The 25,296-nt window shown below is 40.5% G+C and overlaps 1 protein-coding gene across 1 annotated transcript in view; it reads right to left on the bottom strand.

The window, feature by feature from the left end:
* Window positions 1-231: 231 nt before the first annotated feature.
* pcsk2 (proprotein convertase subtilisin/kexin type 2) overlaps window positions 232-25,296 on the bottom strand; it is a 28,783-nt gene continuing 3,718 nt past the window's right edge. The window contains exons 3-12 of the mRNA XM_068327316.1: window positions 21,914-22,027; window positions 21,420-21,528; window positions 20,330-20,367; window positions 12,949-13,025; window positions 11,912-12,000; window positions 11,317-11,492; window positions 8,623-8,838; window positions 5,635-5,735; window positions 4,325-4,552; window positions 232-1,313 (exon numbers count right to left, since the gene is read on the bottom strand). Of these exons, the coding sequence (XP_068183417.1) occupies window positions 824-1,313; window positions 4,325-4,552; window positions 5,635-5,735; window positions 8,623-8,838; window positions 11,317-11,492; window positions 11,912-12,000; window positions 12,949-13,025; window positions 20,330-20,367; window positions 21,420-21,528; window positions 21,914-22,027 (1,638 nt within the window). The 3' untranslated portion in view covers window positions 232-823. The remainder of the gene's footprint in view (window positions 1,314-4,324; window positions 4,553-5,634; window positions 5,736-8,622; window positions 8,839-11,316; window positions 11,493-11,911; window positions 12,001-12,948; window positions 13,026-20,329; window positions 20,368-21,419; window positions 21,529-21,913; window positions 22,028-25,296) is intronic.

Raw genomic sequence — 25,296 nt, forward strand, 5'->3', positions numbered from 1 at the left:
AAAGCAACATAAGGAAAGACTGAAACTGTGCAAGTTATGTTCGGGATGGGTTCTGTTTATGCTCCACATTTCAGAATATGTTTTGCTTGAAAAGTCATCTCTGATCTCTGTCTAACTTAAATTATTTATCATTTTATCACTGCTTTTGAGTTTAACAAAGATTGGGGACTGGCATGTTACTATTAGTCAGCATGGTCAGTAGTGTATTGGTAATTACTCAAGTGCTTTAATAAATTGAATGGATTTATTACATCATACATCAAGGATTATGAAAGATAAGATGAGGACCACAGGCTGATAAAATGAGTCACATGTTTCTTTCCTTGTTTATATAAATGTTGAATATCACACAAAATATAAACCGAAAGAAATATCACTGCTCTGTTTTGCAAGATATTAAACTTTAAGTAGAATGACACAGAAAATCATTTACAGTCACAAACAGTTGAACAGCTGACAGATGGGACATGGGTAGTTAAAGCAAGAACATGAAAGAGTGGATTATATTTGGTTTATGTACAATTCTGTAGAGTGTAAAAATTCAGTTAATATAGTTTGCTCTCTCTATATAGAATGGATTTTTATTAAATGTTGTACTTTTGTGATGATTAGATTACAAGAAACATTCATTGAAGGTCAGGGGCTAATTGATACACCTCATAATAAAAAGCAGAGAAACGAGGGGGAAAGAGGTGGACAAAGGATAGGATAAGAAGAGAAGAACTGAAGAAATGCTGTGGGTGTTAGAGAAGGATAGAGCGAAGTTGCAGATGTAGAGAAAGATAAGAGAAGGTGACAGATTTGGCAACATGCAGATGGAATTTTAGTTGTTTTTACTCAGTAAGCTCTTCAGACTTCTCTCCACCGCCTCATCCAGCTCCTCTTCAAGCTCCTCCTTTTTGGACATCGCAAGTTTGGACTTATAATCACGCACAATCTGGTCTATATAAGGGGCACTTTGTGTTCCATGCAGCATGAGAGTCCACTCCTTCAGGACTCCGCGCTGTGGCTCCTCACCTCGAAATCCCACCTCCAGGACCCAGGTACCACGGGGGTCCTCACCCCAAGTGTGGGTTGTCATGAAGGGCCACTTGTCAAAGCCCACCTTGGAGTCATCGTCACGTGGCCTTCGACTAAGCAGGATGGATTTTGTGCCCATGGGTGAGGTCATGTTAATGTTGAGGTCACCACGGCGGCTGGCGTTGACAGTGACGACAGCCTGAACATGCTCCAGGTAGCGGACAAAGTTGTCCTTGTTCTGGCAGGCCTCAGTGTTAATGGTCAGCACCAGCTTGTTGCCAGACTGGATTTTACTGGAGAAGGAAAAACAGGTACAATGGGTCATATATGTGAGACCACATTAACAAAAACTAAAAACAATGAATAGATATGAAATTCCATAGTTGGATGGATTTGGGCTATCATTATCAATTAATTGGGCAGATATTTTTCAATAATTTCTTTTATTTAAGCTTTAAATTATTTCCAAACATCTATAAAGAGCTTATACTGTATTTTCCAAGTTTGAACAACTGCAGAATAATTTAGAATAATTTATAAATTGGACTGTTCCTATACTGTACAATGTATTATTACAGAAAACTGTCTAAAATCAGTTATCAATAATCTATATGTGTGCCATGTTATATACTGAACAAAATCTGAATTCTGGCTCCCTTTTAGTGTAAGAACTTTTATTTTCTTCATTTGTTTAGGCCAAACTGGCTTTTTTTCTGTACAGTGTGAAAGCCAGTCTCGGTAATATTGTTGCATTGTAGCCAGGAAGGCATCCAGCTGTTCATCTCCTTGGGTGATGGAAAGAATGATTGAGAACACAGCGGGGTAGGGGTGGTGCCAAAGGTTACGGGAAGGTTTAATAACATCATAAGAGGCTGAGGCTGCACCACTGGATGTCGGAACAGCGACAAGACAAAGAGAGTGATAGAGACAATTGGAAAGCATTCAGCTCCAAAGATGATTAACAGAGCACCATAGTGAGGACATTAGAGATTAGTACAGGGGTGAACATCTATTCGCTGATAAAGCAAATTACAGGCCCCAAAAAACAGAGTGATTCACACCCTACAATACATCATGAGAAATTTGACATAACCAAATATTAAACAGTTTTCCCATTGACAGCATGGATATGTGTGTGAAGTTTGTTTTAGAAAATTTTCATTTACTGCCTAAGTTTTCTATGATCATTATTCATTTTTAGGATTAATAATTACATAAATAATAGTACAATAATTAATCATTCCTCCCTCTACATTAATATTTTTTCTTATGTCTATGTAAGACTGCAAGCACAAATAAATCAGGAGTAACTGCACTCAGATCTCACTTTTGACCCCAAAACGATTTTGCTCGCAGCTGAGTCTCACAGATAGTGTAAGCAATTAGATCAGTTGGTCATAGAGCGGGGAGAGGGATGCCTCTGAAGGGCATGACCAGCAGAGATTAAAAAGAACCCCACAGCCCATTGGGGCGTTGTGTGCCAGCTCTGATAGTGAGAAGTTCTCTTGCAGATAAGTAAACTGCTGCCTACCAGAGAAGCGATCAGATCAATGATGAGCATCCTGTTTCTAAGGTATGCCTATGTACTGTAGGTGTTCATGACTTTTTTTCTGAAGACACACTAGCAACAGAGGTGGGCTTGTTGTAATTATAACCATAGTGTAATAGAGGCGACAAACGCCTTGTAGCAGCAACAGCTTTGACAGAAAGTTGTAGGAAGACTGTAGGACGAAAGACAGATAATGCTTCTCCCTCTTATCTACAGTATTCTATTAACAAGCAGTTATTCTTACACATGTTCTTATATGTCAGAGAATGTCTAAAGCCACACCCACACTGCATCTTCTTCACCATTTGTATGTGATGGGATGCAATAAATGCCATATGACTCTTGATGGATGCCCCATATTTACCTGGCAGTGCTTTCAAAAGAGACAAAATACAAGAACACTTTCACACCATATCATTGTGACTCCATGGCCTGTGGAGCACTGATTAGAGACTTAAATAAGGAATAAGTGGTGGGAAAAAAATGCACAGATGCATTTTGATCACTGCTTTTTTTTAATCTATATCCACAGACTGGTTCTTTCACAATGCACGTGGAAAAACATGCACATTAACACACATCGGTATCTCCACTTGGATTCCCTTCCAATCTGTACCAGTGTTTCCAGGACATGCTGGGTCATTTGTAGTCCTCTAAATGGAGCAAATACAAAAAGCACCAGCCATCAAACCTACAAGCCTAACAAGGTGGACACATTTTTCACTTTTTTTCCACCACCCCCTCAGTTCACCTGCTTCTTACCACAATGTGGCTACATGTGACAGTTATATTATAAAGAAAAATGATAATGTAACTTTCATCAATAATGCAACAGTAGTGAAGAGGAGTCATAACCTCAACAGAGTGATTCACATATTGTCATCCTACAGCATGGATTACTGAATATTTGCTAGCATCATCTAACATTATCCACCACAAGCTTTGTGTCACACCTGATAGAATTAGGATTTGATAACATTTATTATGTTATTCTATTGAGCATAAACTATTCATGAATCAATGAGTTTGTAGTTTTGTTTCAAGGTGAGCACACAAAATGAATGTAGCCTTTTATTTAGTGAACTATTCAATATTTTGAAGAGCATTAAAAATGTCTTTAAATTTAAAAGAAAATGACACTATTGGTTTTGGGGGGTTAAAAACTGAAATAGAAATGCATTAACCAACTAGAGGCAGTCAGAGATTGCATCATCCCGCAACTTACCCTGACCTACTTTCAGGGTAGGTCACATGAAAGTCGTACCTGGAAATTTTTGTCAAGGTCAAGGTCATAATCTCATTTTCATTCCCTGAGTAATGAGCTTTTTGTTTCATCTTTCTATCTGCAACAGTTGCGAAGATATTTGGTGGACATACTAACAAACAGACAGACGGATGGAGATGAACGAACGGACGAACACATGAACACTGACAACTACAATACATCAACACTTTGAAGCGGGATGTAACAATGAGCTGTCAGGATATCATCCTATGTCAATATTAATGAGCAGGATCATCAGACAAATGGAGCTAATCTAAATATTACGATGTTATGAAGTGGACTCTCCCATCACAGATGTTTTATTGAATTTGGCCTCATTGGAAGTGCCCACTAATTAGATGAGCTTGTCTCTTGGTCTCAGCAGTGTTTTGTTTCCACCATATTGGTGAGGGCATTTTGATCCTGTAGACTGTGTGGTGACTATATTTAGTAAGCTGTTGATATGAAATATGAACTAAAATGTGACTCACTGGGTCTCCTGGAGGGATCCAGCAACACAGTGGAAACGCTCCGGCACGGTTTTCCATTCCCTGGCCATTTTCACCATTCCTCCAGCATCTAGTACACCATAGCCAAACAGATGGTTAAACTCAAGACCCACACCATTCCTCCTCCACTGGTGGACCTCATCATGGAGCTGGTTCCTCTTGGAGGTCAGGACTGAAAGGTGCTGCATGTCTCTCCATGTCAGGCTGGGACTGAGATGGAAAAACAAAAAGGTCAGATATTAGACAGGCTTAGAGGAAACTATTGATATTTAATTTTAAGAGCAAATGCATGTCTGACTGATGGTTTCATTCTACTTACACACTTACTCAATTATCTAAACATTAGGCTGTATGTACTTTGAGACAGGTGATTGCCTTTGTTTGATTCTCTAGCTCTGTGAGAGGATGGCTTGGCTCTGGTTGACTCACTGACTCCACCATTGCGTGATTCAAGTGTGTCTAGGCAGTAAAAAGGACGTGTACTCGTTCTAACAGCCTCGTGGGTTATTTGCCGCCGGACAGAGTGAACATCCGCTGCTCCCAACAGAAACATCATTATTGTGTGTGCAAAGCAAACAGTGTTTCTTTACTCAGCTCCTTTCACTGGTGTCAGTTAATGGCAGGAGAATCTTGCCAGCCTCTAATGTGAGAAATGGAGCATCTGAGGGAAAGGAAACCCTCCTCTGGGATTTGAGAAGCAGTCAATCTCCATATTTTAGATGTTATGCTAGTTTAACTGCTGGTTAATAAATTAAGTTGTAAATATTAACATTGGAATATTAAAGCTTTCTTAACTGCCAAGAACTGTACTATTTCAATATTCAACATTGTGTCTCTGCAACTGTTATGTATTATATGAATATAAAATTTATATTCATACAATAAGTTGAAGTACTGACCATCTTAACAGTATCTAAGCTATACTGTATGTAATTCAGAAATGCACAGAGATATTAAGAGCACTAAACAAAACAGGACCGGTGTTCTTATGGTGAGAAAGTGTGCCATGTTTGAGTTCTCGTTCGATTCACTGCTTTGACAAACAAGCAGTGAACTCTTAGAAAGTTCAACACAGATGGAGAAGATTTCCATGAATTATATGAGATCCGAGAATAGACGATGACAAAAAACATACATATAATGTAAATGGTCAGCGTTGCTTTTCCAGAGAAATAGCAGCTCTTTCATTAAAGACAGCTGAGGGCAAGTTATTTTGAAACTATACAACCTGGCCATCGCTGTAAGTAGAGAGAAATTACTCATTATTTTTTGTACATAATTATTTTACTTACTTAGCCTCAAGCGCCAGAGCAAAGACACCGGCTGCCTCCGGGGCTGCTGCTGATGTTCCAGAGTGACGCAGTGTGCAGTTTCCATAGAGGTCTGTGGTGGCCTGAACCAAGTCACCAAAACATAGAACAAGGATGCACCATTTATAATGTACTAAAGAAACTATGGTATCACATATTAATCCTCCCACTCCTCCAATAATCAATGTTATAAAAATTTGTGTGCATTACAAAAGCCCCTGAATTAAATTGTGTACATTTGCATAATGATTATCACTTGTTACTGATGATTCAAAGCAAAAATAAACCATGATAAATAAGAGGGCAGAGAGTACATTGGCTGTGTCATATAAACACATTAGGAAACAAAATATGTTTATATTCACTGAATAAGCACCTAATTGTTTAATTTGCTGCTTAATTAGAAATGATAACAGATTGACTGAAATTACAGGGGAAACACTGGGGAATATCAGCGGCTCTGTCAACAGCCACAGGTGATTTGCATAATCACAAACACAAACACTGCTGTCCTTGTGCAAAGGGAAAGGATTTTTGCACTGGAGAACCGGTACATTACAGAATATCTGTGTATGTTCTCCATTCACTAAGATAAAAGAACGTTAACATCAACATCACGTTCAGGTATTTTCCACAAGTAAACTAAATAGCTGCCATCTCCAGAGACTCAGCTGACTCTTTAAAGATGGTATAGTCATTCGGTCGGTTTGATTGATTTGATTTGTCAATAAATGTATTTTGGAGTCTCTCTTCTTCAATTTTCTACCTAAATCTATGATATAGAGAAGCAAGACTTAAACAGTAAAGCATTTTGTTAAAAAGAGACGCTCGTCTGATGAAAATGTAATTTCTTACTAGAATAGCACACAGTCAAGCGTAACCTCCACCGAGGCCCAACAGTCCCCTTTAATTCAATCAAGCCTTAACTGAAAAAGCTCCGTTTCCATGAAGGTAAGGTTGCTGGATTTGTTACAGCCAACCATAGAAAAACAGAGATGACAATCTCTTAATTATTCATGCACATAATTATGCATAAGATTCATGCATGATTCCTTGAGGAAAAAAATCTATCTTGGATATCTCCCAACCTCTGTATTTGAATAAGCTCACTTCAAAAAGTCTCATGCTATCAAGCTGTCACCAACTCCACCAACTACCTGTCAATTAAGCCCCCAACCAATCACGGCACAACTGCCAGAGGGAATCACGTGAACAATGTGGCGTAAGGCATCTGCTATGTTAGCAGAAGAAATAAGTATACATGAACTTCCCAGTTAACATAATTTTATAATGTCATAACTACTACAGATGCAGTATTTGCTTTGAGGATGTTGATAGAGAAGTACAGAGAAGGCCAGAGGGAGCTGCATTGTGTTTTTGTAGATCTGGAGAAAGCTTATGACAGGGTGCCCAGAGAGGAACTGTGGTATTGTATGAGAAAGTCTGGAGTGGCAGAGAAGCATGTTAGAGCAGTGCAGGACATGTATGAGGACTGTATGACAGGGGTGAGGTGTGCTGTAGGTGTGACAGAGGAGTTCAAGGTGGAGGTGGGACTGCATCAGGGATCAGCTCTGAGCCCCTTCTTGTTCGCTATGGTGATGGACAGACTGACAGACGAGGTTAGACAGGAATCTCCATGGACTATGATGTTTGCAGATGATATTGTGATCTGTAGTGAGAGCAGGGAACAGGTGGAGGAGAAGCTAGAGAGGAGGAGGTTTGTCCTGGGAAGGAGAGGAATGAAGGTTAGCCTCAGTAAGACAGAGTACATGTGTGTGAATGAGAGGGACCCAAGTGGAAGAGTGAGGTTAGAGGGAGAAGAGATCAAGAAGGTGGAGGATTTTAAGTACTTAGGGTCAACAGTCCAGAGCAATAGAGAGTGTGGAACAGAGGTGAAGAAGCGTGTCAGGTGTGATGTGTGATAGAAGAGTTTCAGCTAAAATGAAAGGAAAGGTGTACAAAACTGTGGTGAGACCAGAGATGTTGTTTGGTCTAGAGACAGTGTCACTGAGGAAAAGACAGGAGACAGAGCTGGAGGTAGCAGAGATGAAGATGCTGAGGTTCTCTCTGGGAGTGACCAGGAAGGATAGGATCAGGAATGATGATTTTTTGCAAAAACACTTCAATCACATTCAAACATTTTACAATTTTTCATTAGATGAATTAATGAAAATGCTTCAAAAACACTACAAACCAATAAATAAAAGGAAATGTGATTTAAAAATTTGTGCATTATATCAGGAAGTTTGCAAAAGTGAGGTGATCATCAACTTAAGTGCATAGGACATTTTTGTGACACCAGATGTTCCTAAAGTTATTTAGGTCTTTTAACATTTTATAGAAACCAAATTGTAGTTTTAAGCGACATCTGACGTTACAGCAAAAAACAACAGCTGCTTCTTGAACAGTATTGTTTTCAATTCTCCTCTTCCTGGTCACATAAATTGCAAGTTTTGCCTCTCCAGAGATAAAATTTAAAAGCTGCCACTTTCTTTGATTCGATTTATTGTACCCAGCACTGTAGATGAATTTCCTGATACTAAAATTTTCACTGAACAAATTAAAAACATTCGTTAGAAGACTGAAGAGCACTGCAAGTCTCCCACACTCACTAAAAGCATGAAAGACTGTCTCACGAAGGGGACAGAAGGGACACTGGCTGGACACAGCAGGGTTAAAAACAGAGACAAAGGCATTGGAACCAATGGCATCGTGGATTGGCAGTAAATGTTATTGGGGCTTCTTCTAGCTCAAAACCAATCTAATCCAATTTTTCCTGCTCGGCAGAATGAGAAGAATATCGTCACAGCCCAATCCATGAAAGAAGAAGCATCTTTGAGTGACATTGAACGGGCTAATATTGAGTCATTTTCGAAAGCTTCCGTGCACATGCCTCCTGGCACTTCAGTGAGCCATGGAATTTCAACAAAACATTTGAGGTCTTGGTAGAATAATTAATTACACACTCACAACACCAGCTTCCGGGTTCCTCTTGCGTCCATTGCTGAAAGTAGATGCTAGGGTGGAGGAGCAACTCTCATCATACAGGGCTGTGCGTCCATCATTGATGGCTGAGTTAATGGAGATTGTCCACATGCTTGAGGCATATCCATCACAGTTGCAGTCGTCATAGCTACCGCCATCTCCTGATGCCCACACATAGATGCTGCCTTTTCCTCTGCGACCCTAAAGTGTCATCGTTAAGATGAGAAAAAATGTCATTAGTTCTCTGTATTACTACTGGGACTGAGACGGATTGGGAATTGGGAGTATTGAGATTTTTAACCGACTACAACTCTACGGTGTACAATCCTAGTGGATGTTATGGTAATACATTTGCAATTACAAATATGAAAATTTAATTGTAAGGCTGTAGTATCAAAATGCTGATACTATTTTCATGAAATTCAGCTCATCCTATGGATAAATCTTTTATTCATGTGCTTGTATGTAGATAATGCTTTCAGGAAAAAATTGAGAATGTTGTGAATATTTAGTTAATTTCCCTGACGGAACCTCCTTAACGGATCAATAAAGTTCTACTCTTCTCTTTCTCTTTATATTTTGAAATTGAAATTGATTTAAAAATCTGTCTATAATAAATCAATATCAATTTATTAAGAACTTTGCAAGATGCAGCAGAGTTGCACATCTTTTTTAGCTATACCAGATAATTAGAATGCAGGAGAGGCCAAAAAATTCCCTTCTATATGTCATTCTTTATCAAAATCCATACTCTTAATCATGTAATTATTATTTACAGGACATTATCTGAAAACATATTGAAATCCAACAGGTCCAGGGGTGAAGATTTTGCAGTGGATTAATTATGTGTCCCCGTGTACAAACACTCCAGTCCTTGCACACTGATTTGGGTTTGGGTTTGATTCCTGCTGACAGCTGTTTGTCTCATGTCAAGCCTCTCATTCTTTGTCTACATTTCCTGTGAAACTAAATTAATAAAATTAAATGAAATTAAGTTCTATGAGTTAGTCCTTGAGAATATTGAAAAAAATTTAAGAAAAAAAAGTGAAAATCCATTTATGGGCATTTGTAATAGCATAAAACAACAAGGTCTCACACATTTTGTTAATTTAATACTGTTTATATCTTTGTGTCAAATAAAGTGAATTGGAACATGACACAAGTAGCTGTAACACCCTTTAAAACATATGCTACACCTGTTTCTGCAAAAGGCCAACCGATTCCCCACAGAGCTAATGTTGAATGGGAGGAGTGGCTTGCCCCTCCAATCACAATGCTTATTAATGTGTCTCTCTGTTTGATTTGCAAAGGCAGCTCTGAGCATTGTTGTGCTCACCTAAAAGCTGTGGGGCTGCTGCCTTCTGTCTCCTGTGTAATCCAAACAAAGTGCTTTAATTTTGCACAGCACACACTGCCATTATTTCAATTATCACTGACAATTTGGAAAAACACACTGACGTGGTTAAGATGTTAAACCAAGCCACTCAGTCTGACTCAATTCTGAAAATCACATAATGTGCTTCTTCATTTTAAATGTTCCTTTTTTGCACATCACACATCATTTCCATGTTCATCCTACATACTAGATTATTTGAGTAATCACTCAAATCTAAGAGGCAGAGGCAGAGTGGCTACTTGATTAGTTGATCAACGATTAAATACAGTTTCACTCTGGTTTAAGGATAAATGCTTCTGACACGCACATGCACACGCACGCACACACCCACACACACACACACATACACACACACACACACACACACACACACACACACGTATGCATACATATCATATGCCATACTAAAAGTGCCAGGTACCTCTACACACAGCGTTCCTCTACAATAAACTTTTTTCAATCAGAGCAACTAGTAAGAGCATTGTTAGTCATGAGAGAGTGCTCACCTTGGCGAAATGAGATTCCAGGAGGCCCAAAAGTCCAGTGTGCCTTTTTTGGCAGCTATGGTTATTCACGTTATATAATGCTATGATGATGTATTGACTGCTTGATTTATTTTTTTGCTTCTAAACTGGCAAAACTGTTTGTGAGATTAATGTAAACCCAGGGAAAAGAGCAACATCAGTGTGTTTCATTAATATAGATAGACTAAAAGATAAGCAATACTGTACAGCTTTGATTGGGCTTTTTGCTGAGATCTGACATTAGAATGTTAACATGCCCACAACCACATTGCTCTACCAATGCTACTCATGGTATAACGTTAAGCATCGCATCCTTCACTTGATTGGGGACTACAGGTTGTTCATAAGTAAATCTGCTTGCTAACATTTACTAAAAGTGCATACCAAATAGTAATACAACTGATTGACAGGAACAAATTTTGTCGCTGCTAGTCTTTAATGTGAGGACACATTGAACTCAACACACTAATGTTAAAGTTTGCAGGGTTGGACACTGTGAATGGAGATGCTTCCCTTGACAGTTGAAACTATTACAAGTGTTATAACGAAAACATGACCACCAAAGTCATGAGGATTCGACTCCAGACAAATAGAATGAAAGCCCTTCAAATAAGGTAAAATTTCTACGCAAATGGAAGCACATTAACCACATGTCAACACAAGCCTTAATACAACTGGCTTTGAATAACTACATTCACATCAGTCCGCTCTGTGTATTATTAGAAAACCCTGGACACAGCTGGATAAATGTTACTTTACCTTGTTGACACCATCAGCCATAGCTTGCAGCGTGAGTTCTCGAGGTCCGTCTACTGTCTTTCCATCATCGGTCGGTCCCCAACTGGCACTGTAGATGTCAATTACCTGAGGCATGTGGCTTATGGACGACGCTTCAATGATGTCAGTCATAAAGGGCTGGTCCAACATCCTGATACCTGGAGGAGCAACATCTCCATGAGTCGTTTGTAATGTTTAACTTTATTCCATTTTTAACTTTCTTAGCACTTTGTGCTTTGCAAGCAAATTACACAAGAATCAAATTTCTTGTTTAAGTCCACAGACCTGGTCAATAAAGCTGATTTTGATCATATTTTTATAATGTTGTTTAACAACACTTAAAAAGACACTGGGAACAGAAAATATTACTTGTTCTGATCATTATCATATAAAAATCAGCTCTTTAGATACAATAGCAAGACAGTGAAACAAAAGTTATATGTAGCATCAAATCCCATCATGACACCAGCTCATGATAACAGCTTCATCATTATCAACTTTCATTTTTTAACATCACTGCAGCTTATTGTTATTTCTCTTACTGTCCATGAATAGCAGGTTTTAATATTTCTCTTACCTGCCACCTTGGAGTTGTAGGCAACTCCCACACCACATATGTTGTTGTTGGCTGCTGCAGACACCTCTCCAGCACATCGTGTGCCATGACTGATGAGCAGAAAGCAAAAATATATATTTTTTACAGGATTTACTAGAATTTACATTTATGGGTTACGATTGAGAAGATATTTCCCAGGTAACATGTGGCTCCAGTTTATGTTGTCTTTGTGTTGTCTTTGTAAGGCACCTGAAATAAAGGAGATTTTACAGGAGTATTTTCTTTATCAATAAATAAATTACAATGAGCATAAACAGTGTAATTCTGTGATCAGAAGAACATTAGCTCAGGCAGACGCAATAACATTTATCCATTAATTTATCCTTAATGCATACAATGTGTTTGTGTATTAGCGCTTTATGTTCACCATGTGATGTGTGTCTATCTCTCCATCCTTCTGCTCCCAAAAGGGACACTGCAGAGAGTCAACCTCCCACTCCCAGCATGCTTTGCTACAGACAGGCAGCTATTTATAACAACCAGCTGATTAGCCAGCGAGTTGTGCACAACAGTCAGCAACTGCTACAGTGGCAAGCCCAAACACTCCCTTCTCACTCACATACACACACACGCAAACGTACTGATATATGTGAACAGATGGAGGCAAGGTGGAGGAGGACAGGCAAGGAAAGAATACATTTCTCTTTTTTTCTTCTCCTCGACATGCGTTGCAGTGGGGAGTAGATCACCCGTTGTGATTGACAGATGGGGGATAGATAAAGCATTATTAGACAGTGGGTCATCACTGTGAACACTATGACCCTCACAAGAGACGGGTGCTTGTCTCCCTTTATCTAGACATGCATTATCTCATCCAAGTGAGCAGATGATCCAAGCATTGTGTCCCCCTTTATGTTGTGTCAGACAACCGCATTGGTTATTTTGCACCATTACGTCTTATGTGGAGAGTAAATCAATACAACTCAGATACCAGACACATGAACAAACAAGAACATGTATGTGTGTATATACACAGTGGTCTGCTGGGAGAGCTTCACCTGTTGAACCAGTCGTCTGTGTAGCGTGGAAATGGGAATGGGTCATTGCTGCTGAAGTCATAGCTGGCATCAGCATTCTGAAAAGACAAAATGGATGCATTTTCAAAAACAACAATATCCAGAAAGAAAGGCAAAAGGAAAGCTGAGAGAATGATTTCATAGTGAAATGCTGACCTTATTTTTGCCAGCTCTTTTGTCTTTATGGATCGGTTGGGAATCATTTTGTTTCCCAAACATGACATATTGTGTTGTTCTATAACAATTATCATCTGGCAGCGCAATGTAATAATTTGACATTTTGAGAAGCATTCTGTTTTTGAAAAGTGTTTGTGACTACAGAACTTCATAATTACATTATTTACAGGAATGCACTGTAAATGAAGTTCAGGATATGTCATGAATGTACAAATGCAGTTTAGTGTGCTAACTTTATTATATAGTAATTTATCGACAAAACTGTGATCAGTGTTTTGATATACAGTATATTTAAGAGTACATTATGAACTGAATAAAAATTTGTAATTATATTTATATGTTTACATAGTGTAGCCGCAAGAGGGCACAGGCCAGTGTCTTATTGTGATGGTCCCAAGCCCGGATAAATACAGAGGGTTGTGTCAGGGAGAGCATCCAATGTAAAACTTTTGCCAAATCAAATATGCTAATCAAGTCTATGACTTCCATACCGGATCAGTCGAGGCCCGGGTTAAGAACAACCACCATCGGTACTGTTCACCTACAGAGTGCCAGTGGAAATTGAACTATTGTTGGTCGAAGAAGGAGAGGATGAAAGTGTGTTCATAGGAAGAGAATGGGGATGTTTACATCTCTGTTTGGCGTCAAATTAGGAAACAGTTAGAAACAGCTACTCTTTTAAAGGCAATAAAAATGCCAGAAACAAAGGTAGCTTAATCCTTGAATTTGTATCATGTTCCTCTCTGTCTTTATGGTGAACTAAATTAACTTGCTGCTCCCTGTATTGTTGATCTACTCCCACAACTCCTGTTTACAATGTCAATAAGATTTTAAAAAATTCAACTTAGCTGCAGCAAGGGCAGTTTACAGTGTGTTTGCCTATTTGTTTAGGGTTTTGTTTGTTTGTTTGTTTGTTTGTTTGTTTGTTTTTCTCTTCTGAAGCTGTTAACTCCTTCCAGAAACACATGTAAGTCTAAAGAAACATTATCTACAGATATTATATTGTGTGGTCACAGCAGGGATTTCAAGCTGAGAAAATTATGGTCCAATCATTGCCAGAATTTAATTCCATATGTCCGAAAGTAATAGGATCACAAGGAACAGCAGCGGAACCGCAGTGAAAAAACTCAGGAGACACATCTGTCAGAGGTATTAATTCAGTCAACATAATTACCAGGAAAGCCATGTCTGAGTGACAATGTACATGTGCACAGAGAAAGAAAATGAAATGAGATTGTCTTTCTGCTTATTGCTGCTGCTGTTACACATTTTTCAAAGCATGTTTATTATTTCTCCTTGTTGCTTCTGTTTTGCTCTGTGTGCTCAGAGAAAATAGATAAACTGTCTATGACCCGATTTCCATGTTGAAGCAGAGAGGCTGATAGGTGTGTAATTGTAATGTTAAATAGGACATTAATTTACGTAATAAGCTCTGTTCAAAGCATTTCTTTGTGTTGCTACCTTTGTTCATTCTTTGCCTCTGTGTAACAGACAAGTTAGTCTGGGTTTAATATATTTTTAATTATCATTTTATTCTATTATATTCTAATATTTTATTTTAATCACAGGCTGCACCATCTCTGTAACTTAGTTTGCCCTGGCGATGAATATGATTGTGAAGTCGGCGGAGCCAGAGTGCAGAGGCCCATGGACCTAAACAGGAATACACCAACCCCCAATCAGGGCTTCATGGATGCCCTGACAGTCACCACGGAGTCACTACCAGGGTGCAGGTGGATTTTCCAAGGGCTGGAAAGGCTCATCCATTCGGCTCAAATGGGATTCAAACTAACCAAGTCCAGGCCGCTGGTGATGAAGAGGGGCAAGGTCAAGGACAGGTTCAGGTTCAACATCAAAGGGTCAATGATACTATCACTCTCAGAAAAGCCCGTGAGGAGCTTGGGAAAGGTCTTTGACAGCAGCCTCAAAGACTCTACGTCAGTCCAGTCAACCTGCCAGGAACTGAACAGCTGGCTGAGAGCAGTACACAGATCTGGCCTCCCAGGCAAGTTTAAGGCATGGATATACTTGCATGATATTTTACCAAGGATACTCTGGCCACTGCTTGTCTATGAGGTCCCCATCTCTGCTGTGGAGACCTTGGAGAAGAAGGTCAGTACCTGTCTCAGAAGATGGTTGGGTTGCCCAGGAGCCTCAGTAACATTTCCGTCTATGGGAACACCACAAACCTCCTGTTGCCCTTAAAGTCTCTGGAGGAGGAGTTCAAGGTGACTCGGCCGACAGAGGTGCTGCTCTACAAAGACTCAAAGGACCCAAAAGTGGCCCAGGCAGGAGTCGTAGTGAAGACTGGGAGGAAGTGGAGTGCCCAGTCTGCTGTGCTGGATGCAGAGGCAAGACTGCGCCACAGAGATCTCGTGGGAGTATTGGCCACAGCAGAGCAGCTCTGAGGATGTTCACAACCCCACCTCAACACAGGAAGATAAAAGGGAAGGAAACTGAAGGCAAATACAGGAGGTCAGGACTGCAGTGGAGGAAGGGAGGACAGGCAGAGTGGCTGGTCTCTGGCAGCAGGGGGCCATGAACAGATGGGAGCACACCATGGACTGGAAAGTAACCTGGACGCACCTGTGGGCGGCTGACCCACATCGTCTCAGCTTCCTAATCCGAGCAGTCTACAACATCCTACCCACCCAGGCAAATTTTCACTTTGGGGAAGGCAGAGCCCCTAAACTGCCAGCTGTGCTCAGGGAGAGGAAAGCTGGAACATGTACTGAGCTTTGGCCCAACAGCACTCGGCCAGGGCTGGTACACCTGGTGCAACAACCAGATGTTGAAGCATCAGCAGGGGTATCAGCAGCTGCAGCTGGGTGCACCACGCCACCAACACCATCACTTTTGTCAAAGCAGGATTTAGCCAAAGGCAGGTGGCAAGAAGGCACCAGTAACAATTCTGGCAACTGCCCAAGATTGGTAGCTCTCGGTAGACCTAGAGAAGCAGCTACGGTTCCCCCAGCATGTCATCAGTAACACTCTGAGGCCAGACATCCTTCTGGTTTCACAGAGCACCAAGAACGTCGTGGCGGTGCCGTGAGAGGACCGCTTGGGGGAAACCCAGGAAAGGAAGAAGACCAAGTATGAATATCTGGTGATCGAATGTTGTCAACAGGGCTGGAAGGCACAATGTATGCCCATCAAAGTTGGCATCAGGGGATTTGAGGGGCACTCGCTCCACAAGGCCCTGACTGTGTTGGGCATTACGGGGACAGCAAGGAGCAGAGTCATCAAGAACAGCTCCGAGGTAGCTGAGAAAGCCTCAAGATGGCACTGGATCCAGAGAGGAGAACCATGAGGGTAGGTGAATGCCATCTGAACACAAGCCACGGCTTGATCAACCGTGGCTGGGTGAGGGTGTATAATGTTGCAAGACCTGAAAACACCCTATGAACCTATATATAATACGTATCAATGTGTTACAAGCTAGCTCATTTAACTGTGTATATAGTTAATATACTTAAAGTTATATCATAGGTTATACACTAAAAGTAACATACAACACCTATAGTAATGTTGAAACTAAGGCTGTCAGTTTAACGCGTTAATTAGATTTATAAATTACGCTGCAAATTAATGAGCTATAAAAATTAACGCAATTAATCGTGAGTGGCAAGTCAATGCGCAAATATTTTAAATTTGGCCCATACCTGCGCCACTAGTCAAAAGCAGGATGACTGACAACAGAGATGGATGCGAAACAGGAGAGCGAGGCAAGCCCACTCGGACATTTGGGCGGAAAGTTTAGATTATAAAAAGAACAAAGACGGGACTATCAACAAAAACGCAGAAATTTGTACCTTTTGTAAAAGAGAATTTTCATATCACCAAAGCAACTCCAGCCTAACGTATCATTTAAATGGGGTTCGGTACCCCATACTCCCGAAGCACCCCTGAAAGAACCCCCCGAGGAACACGGTCGAACGCCTTCTCCAAGTCCACAAAACACATGTAGACTGGTTGGGTGAACTCCCATGCCCCCTCAAGGACCCTGCGGAGGGTGTAGAGATGGTCCACTGTTCCACGGCCAGGACGAAAACCACACTGCTCCTCCTGAATCCGAGATTCGACTTCTCGAGGGACCCTCCTCTCCAGAACCCCTGAATAGACCTTGCCAGGGAGGCTGAGGAGTGTGATCCCCCTGTAGTTGGAAGTTGGTAGTACTCGTCCTCCAAGGCCTCACCGAACTCCTCCCACACCCGAGTTTTTGCCTCAGCAACCACCAAAGCTGCATTCCGCTTGGCCAGCCGGTACCCATTAGCTGCCTCAGGAGTCCCACAGGCCAAAAAGGCCCGATAGGACTCCTTCTTCAGCTTGACGGCATCCCTTACCGCCCATGTCCACCAACGGGTTCTGGGGTTGCCGCCACGACAGTCACCGACCACCTTGCGGCCACAGCTGCGGTCTGCCGCCTCGACAATGGAGGCGCAGAACATGGTCCACTCAGACTCAATGTCCCCCACCTCCCCCGGAATGTGGGTGAAGTTCTGCCGGAGGTGGGAGTTGAAACTCCTTCTGACAGGGGATTCCACCAGGCGTTCCCAGCAGACCCTCACTATACGTTTGGGTCTGCCAGGTCGGACCGGCATCTTCCCCCATCGGAGCCAACACACCACCAGGTGGTGATCGGTTGACAGCTCCGCCTCTCTCTTCACCCGAGTGTCCAAGATATGCGGCCGCAAGTTCGATGACACGGTCACAAAGTCGATCATAATAACAGAAGACCACTTGGGTTCTGATAGGGGGGGGGCGTTCCTCCCAATCACACCCTTCCAGGTCTCACTGTCATTGCCCACGTGAGCATTGAAGTCCCCCAGCAGACCGATGGAATCCCCAGTGGGAACGCTCTCCAGCACCCCCTCCAAGGACTCCAAAAAGGGTGGGTACTCTGAACTGCTGTTTGGTGCATAAGCACAAACAACAGTCAGGACCCGTCCACCCACCGGAAGGCGGAGGGAGGCTACTCTCTCGTCCACCGGGGTGAACCCCAATGTACAGGCGCCAAGCCGCGGGGCTATAAATATACCCACACCTGCTTGGCTTTTCTCACCATAGGCAACTCCAGAGTGGAAGAGAGTCCAACCCCTCTCAAGAGGACTTACACCAGAGCCCAAGCTGTGTGTGGAGGTGAGCCCGACTACATCTAGTCGGAACTTCTCGACCTCACACACCAGCTCGGGCTCCTTCCCTGCCAGAGAGGTGACATTCCACGTTCCAAAAGCCAGCTTCTGTAGCCGGGGATCAGATCGCCAAGGTCTCCGCCTTCGGCCACCGCCTTTGGCCACCGCCCAGCTCACAATGTACCTGACCCCTATGGCCCCTCCCACAGATTTTGAGCCCATGTATTGCATTTTTCAGAAATGCACCTGGCCTAATTGGTTTGCTGATGTGCTTGGCCTCTTTTCTTTTGAATTTCATTTATAAAGCACACTTAACCAATAAAAATGTGGATTTCAAATCTTCTCTTGGTGATTTCTATTGATTAGTCATGCACTACAATTTTGTAATGTCCTATAATTCAAATTCTTTATATGGGGGCCTTTAGCAGGTATGAGATTAAAATGCAATTACCTAGATTAATTGATTACAAATCCTGTAATTAATTAGATTAATTTTCTTAATCGCCTGACAGCACTAGTTGAAACCAACTACATACATCTTTTACTATACTACACTTCATTGATGGGGCGGCAGTGGCTCAGCGTTAGAGCATGCGCCCTTGGATCAGAGATCGGCGGATCGATTCCCACTCCCATCCAGTTACCCGGAGTGTGGGCCGACAATGGGAGGTGTCGGCTAACCTCCCGGCCACTGTCAAGATGCCCTTGAGCAATGCGCCGTCCCCCTTACAAGTTGCTCAATTGGGGCACACCCCGAAAGTCGCTGCTCGTCACTCTGCCTCCCCATGTACTGATTGATGTTGTGTGTACTAATTGCATGCTTACAGGCCACTTGTGTGCTGCGGTTGTGTTTCAGGGGCCTGTACACACACACTGTAACTAACACAAAAATGTACATCTGAGTGGAAAAGTAATTTTCCCATCTGGGGGTCAACAAAGTATACTTTCTTTATTTCTTTCGTTCTATTTAATATATTTACCGTTCCCAGTTCCCTGCTAGTAGCAGCTATAGTTATTAGCCATGGCTCACTCTGGTTGTTCAAACCTCATGGATACCTAGTAGTGACTTTTTATGAACTCTTTTGCTGTGCATGTCAAACTCCTTTTTTCTGTTACCAATCAGACTCTAGTTTTCCTCTGATGTCCTGGGTGACCAAGGTCATAATAATCCATTTTGCTGAGTTGCAGTCAACTCATTCCCTGACAGAATGGAACTCAGGCCCAATGACTCAAAGCTGTTGTGGTTGAAGGTCAGAATGCCCTGTAGTTCTTGTTTTGGTGCAATGTTTGCCTTAATTACTATATTGATGAACAACTGATGAATATTTCTTCTTAACTTGAATCACACACACACACACACACACGCACACGCACACGCACACAAACACACACACACACACACACACACACACACACTTTTAAAAGGATCACAATGTGTACTTGTCCAGTTTCTTTGTTGAAAATTTACGAAGAAACAGATGGCAGTCCATAAATGACAAGAATTTTCAAAAGATTCTTGATTTTGTAAAAGAGTAATAAACCATAGATATGCTTAAATGGGATTTTTGAGGTCAACAAGGATGACTCACTCACCTTGGTTTCTCCAGAAGGTTTTCATTCATACATCCTTGTATTTCAAGATAACAACTTATGCAAACTTAATAATCAAATCAAACTAAGCTCTTTGAATGCCCTAGTTCTATTTAGCAATCCCTCATGTCCTTTAAGGTTTATCAGTATTCTGGAGATAGAGGTTTTGCATTATGCAGTGCCAACTACCCTGGCATTATCCATGTTTGTGACAGATCAGCCTGCCATTTTGCCTGGAACAGTGTAGCTTGCATTAACATTAAACAGCTTGGATGGCTGTCTGCCTCTCTCTGCTTATTCCAGGAATACTATGAGATTCTGCAGCCATGAATGCAACTTGGAAAGTAAATGTCAATGCTGATGGAATGACATGCAATACTAGTAAAATCCACCATTGGATCCCCTACTTCTGATAACAACAGTACTACAATTGAAGAGGAATTTCAGTCATTTTAAATACTCACATAATTTGATGCCAGATCTGGATGCAGGTAGTCGATGCCTGAAATTTAATTTTGATATTAATCAGTGATACACAGGTGCATTAGAACGAGTGATTTAGACAACATAGCATGACTATGAATGTCTTGCTGTTATTGCACAACAGTAATGTATTTACAGTATTTAGTTTTTTGATGACAAAGTAATATAAATGTTAAACTGAACAAATAACAGATGTTAAAAGAACATGTCCATTAATTTAAAATTCTAAAAATCAATTATTTGTTATTTCATTATATTTTCAAGATAATGAGGTTTAAATTTCTAATAATTTTCCCGACACTAGTTATTGATGTACATAGTCCACCTACCTACAATAATTTTTTTAAATTGTCTACCAGACAGGAAGTAGCTAAAATCTATGTCCACATTGGTGTAATGTCTTGCTACAGTTTTTTGAAATTTTACATCGTACAGCGTCACTGACTATGTAATCTTCTTAATATACAGTAAAATTAATTATATGTTAATCATATGTTCACCTGTTCTTGAGAGGGTGAGCTGATAAAGATGTGTTCAAACACACACGTCTATTGGATTGAATGGACGATTCAAAACAACAACGTACCAAAATCAAATAATTTAAATGTGATATGTAATGTATGAATTTGGTTGATGATGTGTTGTAATGAGAGAGATGTTGTTGATTGAGGAGAGAGGAATTTTACAAGCCAATGGCTTCTACCCATTAACCCTTTTTTTTCTTTTCAGATATTGTTGTTGATGTCCCAAAAGTGATGAAAGTGAAGTCTGCTGTAATAACATGTCTGGAAAGAAAAAAATAAACTGACTAAATAAAAGAAACAAAAACATTTGTTTTGTTTTTTCAAATGGAATATTCTGACATTTTTAGGTACGTAAGGTTCATTGCATATTGATATTGTAAATTCTTCACAATTAATTATACAAGTGTCAGTGGCCACAATCATACAAATTACAGTAATATAAAATTGCATGCTACTGTAATTTAAAGAGGTAAGGACAAAATAAAAAAGGGCAATTGTGTGATTCCAAAGCATAACTAAGCCAATCAGCATAGCATGTTATACTCACCATCGTCCATAATTGCGATTGTAACATCTTTTCCTGTGTAGCCCAGTTGCCAAGCTTCAGCCACATTAAGATCTAGGCCAGGGGTCCCATCTGCCTGGCCTGTGTTTATCTAATCATTCAGACAATACAGACAACATCCATGACTCATGGTACCAGAGTGAGCCACCACTGCAAAATCAGTGAATATGGCAAATGTGCACGTGGATGGCGGGGGGGGGGGGGTTTGATCACGACAGCTTGGGGGCAGGAGAATAAAGGTGATCAGCCAACACAGTATATGAATGTGCAGTCAAGGATGCCAGCTACAGTATGTGGTATAAATGCGGTAATGAGAATGCATGAGTGGATTGGGTAGGCTAATTAAACAATGAATAGCAATGTTGATTCAGGAAGTACAGAGAAATATGCCTGACTCTGACTGATTAAGGGGGAAGAATGTGGGTTAGTTGGAAAGGTCATGCAGCATGCACACCCTTTTTTGGCTTATTACTCACCAAATACCACTGTTTGTTGAATAGAGGGTCGCTCATGTTAACTTCAATATCATTGATATTTCTGTAGCCTCGCTTCTGACGGCTAAAACCTTCCAGCTCAAAGACATTTTTCACCTGTGGAAGAAATGAAAAGAAATAGTAGCTCATGGTCAGTGAAGAGTCTGTAATGATCTCACATTTAATAAAAAATCATACAAAGAGCTAAAGGAAATCCTGGTGCATAACAAGTGCCCGGCACTGGAAGAAAAGATAAAAACAGGATTTCTAATGACGAGTGAGAGGCAAGCGTGTGTTGGTGTGGGTGCAGGAAATCAGTAAACCCAGCTGTGCTCTACTGTACCATGAAGGCTGAACATCATGTAAATGAAAAAGGATGTTCTTGTTTTCCTATTCAGAGGGGCTATAGATTGTGCAAAGGCTTCCGCGCTCACCTGCCACACAAGAAACAGCCTTTGTGAAGTAATTACACTCCCAAAAATGCCTGTGTCTCTTTGAACCATCATCATCATTTGAAAGCTGCCACAATGCTGTGTATCAAGAAGATAACATAGAAAAGAGCACATAAATGGTGGGGGGTAGGTGTCTCTGACAAAATGCAGGGCCTTTATAATTTGGTGGCTGTCATCAAATTGCACATCTTTGACAATAATGTTGTACTTTCGTTTCTGCTGTGTTTTGAAATCATGACAAAGAGCAAACAACATGTCACTGCCCTCATCTCAGTAGGTATTTGTGAGGACAACAGTGAGGTTTTCTGTGGGGTTTAATCATATTGTCTCCAAAATTTTTGTACCTCTCTATCTTTCATTCAGAGAAACACTGGAAACTGGAAAGGCAAGAAAAACCATACAAATGTATTTACACCCTAAATGAGCTTTATTTTCTTTCTATGCAAATAATGATCCTTAAACCAAATGTGTTATTTCACAATTACATTAATCGTTTGCATTCATTCACTTACTAAAAGTTAGATTTTCAAAACACTGCAGGTTGGTATGCCTATTCAGCTCGTACTTATTATGGCCCTCTGAGAGAACAGACGTTGTACAGCATGTTTACCACCACAGATAAGAAAGGTCAGCCCTAAAGATGGCCTTTCAAATGGCTAAAGGGTCTTCAATTATTGATCAAAGGTAGAAAAAAGATTTTGTTTCTTTTTGAATCTGCCACATTTTACCTTTATCACATGATTTTCAGTAACAATCCAAGAATTTATTACAACCTATCATTCATATTCCACCACTCGGCAGAAGAGCTGGTATCTCCCCCAAGACAGCATACCGTGCAGCCCACACACAACATCAAACAGTAACCATTCACAGCTGCATCACAACACCTCAGTTCACCTTAAATCAAAGAACACTGCTGCCTCTCTTCTGTCCTCATTTCATTCCTGGCTTTCCCAGCCGTGTCTTTCAGGGTCACAAGTCTTTCAGGGTCACGAGATGACTCACAATAATTGTAAAGTGTTCTCGTTTTCAATTTTGATTACTTCACCCCCACTTCATATAATTATATAATTCCTCAATTGGATTTTAGATGTGTTTGTCTCATTTACATAAAGCACAAAAGGGAAGGAACCATGGATGGATGATAAAATAATGAATGCGTAATCAGAGAAATAAGATGTAGAATGACAAGAGAAGGACAAGGATAAGAAAGCACAAAGCGTGGTGGAGAGGTAGACGAGGAAAAGATGATGGAGTGAGTCAGAAGTAGGTCAACACAATCCAGTGCTGTCCAAATTCTGGAAAAGGATTCCTGGAACACTAAGAAATACAGCCAGTGACATATGCAGTACATCCAGGGCTGCGTCTTAAAATGACAAGGTGCTGAATGTGAGAGAAATTTCTCATTAAAAATGATAGAACAGGCCGTTACAAAACACAACACCTTCTTTGACCTTTAAAATATTGTATCGGTTTTTTGTTGGGATTTTTTTCTTTGTATGATAGTTTCTTCAGAAATATCCTGTCTTTGCCAGAAATACAGAGATATTCTCAAAAGAATGTGTTAGAATATGTGAAGAAAAAGACAGAATGATTTACAGGCGACATTAAATTAGACTAGCTGAGCAAAGGAATCAATTGCTGCAGTGTCTCTGAGCATGCGAAGGATCTGATTAAAACCCAGCATCTGGAATGTGGACCTGCCCATGTTATTGCTGTCACACATGTATTAGCTGTATTAGCTTGGTGGGCTGGCTCACATTTATTTTCATTAGCACGTCTCACAATCGTAATTAGAGAGGTTAGCTGATTATCTGCAGCAGGTTCTCCACTTTCTCTACTTGCAGCAATGGACAGACCTAGACAAGGCAACTTCAGAACATGGATATAACTGTTACTGGCATGGAGAACATTTTGTTCTACATTTTGATTTAAAGCTACAACACATTGTCATTTGGCTGTTTGGCTTCATCCTCTAAAATATGAACATTTTCTCCTTTCCTTGTCGTACATTACTGTGAAATAAATAGCTAATGGTTTCATGCTGTTTGTTAAGATGAAGAAAGTAATTGCAGCATGTCACCTTGAGCTCTAGAGCATTGTGACTGACATTTACTGCCTGACCTTGTAGACCAAACAATCTACTGCTAATCAAGAAAATAACCAGCAAATTAGTTGCTGATGAAAATAATTCACAGAAAGCACTGTCGTCGGGAAAATACAACATACTAAATTAAAGTAGTCATTAATGTTAATCTCTCATTACTGCTTAATGGTTTGTCCAAAAATAGAGATATATAATGGGAAATGTGTTATTGCAGCATATAATGTAGAGAAACTCTGCTTAAAATGGAATTCTATCCTGTAATAGCATTTTACAATACAGCTCTATAATTTGCTGTCATGCTTCTTTTGTACTTGAATGTGGTACCAATGCTGAAATTTCTGTTTCAACTAAGCCTGTTTTATTATCAAGGTATATAACACAAATTATAAAAACCAAATTGTAAAATATAAAGCTGAACAGAACTAGGGAATATATTCAAACCATATTGAGGAAAACTCATTGAGAAAAAAGGAAAGTTAGAAATGAGCAACACTTTTTGGCCATGGTGCAGAATATCTGAATTGAAACAGTTTTGTACACTGATTTAATGATTTCATCTACAGCTTGACGTGATGTTATAAATCACTGGCTTGGGATATGATCAGTGCTCCTGACATCATCTTTGTATACCAGAATATTTTATTAGCATATAAAATGCTTACAAAGTTCTCACAGAGTTCTCATAAAGTAATTATCCATTAACAGAACATTAACATTAACCAACTCATAATTAAAAGGGTACCAGTTACATCATAAATACTGGATACTCAGCAGCAGGCAATACAAATCAGTTTAAAACAACACATGCCCTCTGTAAAAAGTTGGCC

This window comes from Antennarius striatus, chromosome 11, assembly GCF_040054535.1.
Source record: "Antennarius striatus isolate MH-2024 chromosome 11, ASM4005453v1, whole genome shotgun sequence".
NCBI classification, from domain to species: domain Eukaryota; kingdom Metazoa; phylum Chordata; class Actinopteri; order Lophiiformes; family Antennariidae; genus Antennarius; species Antennarius striatus.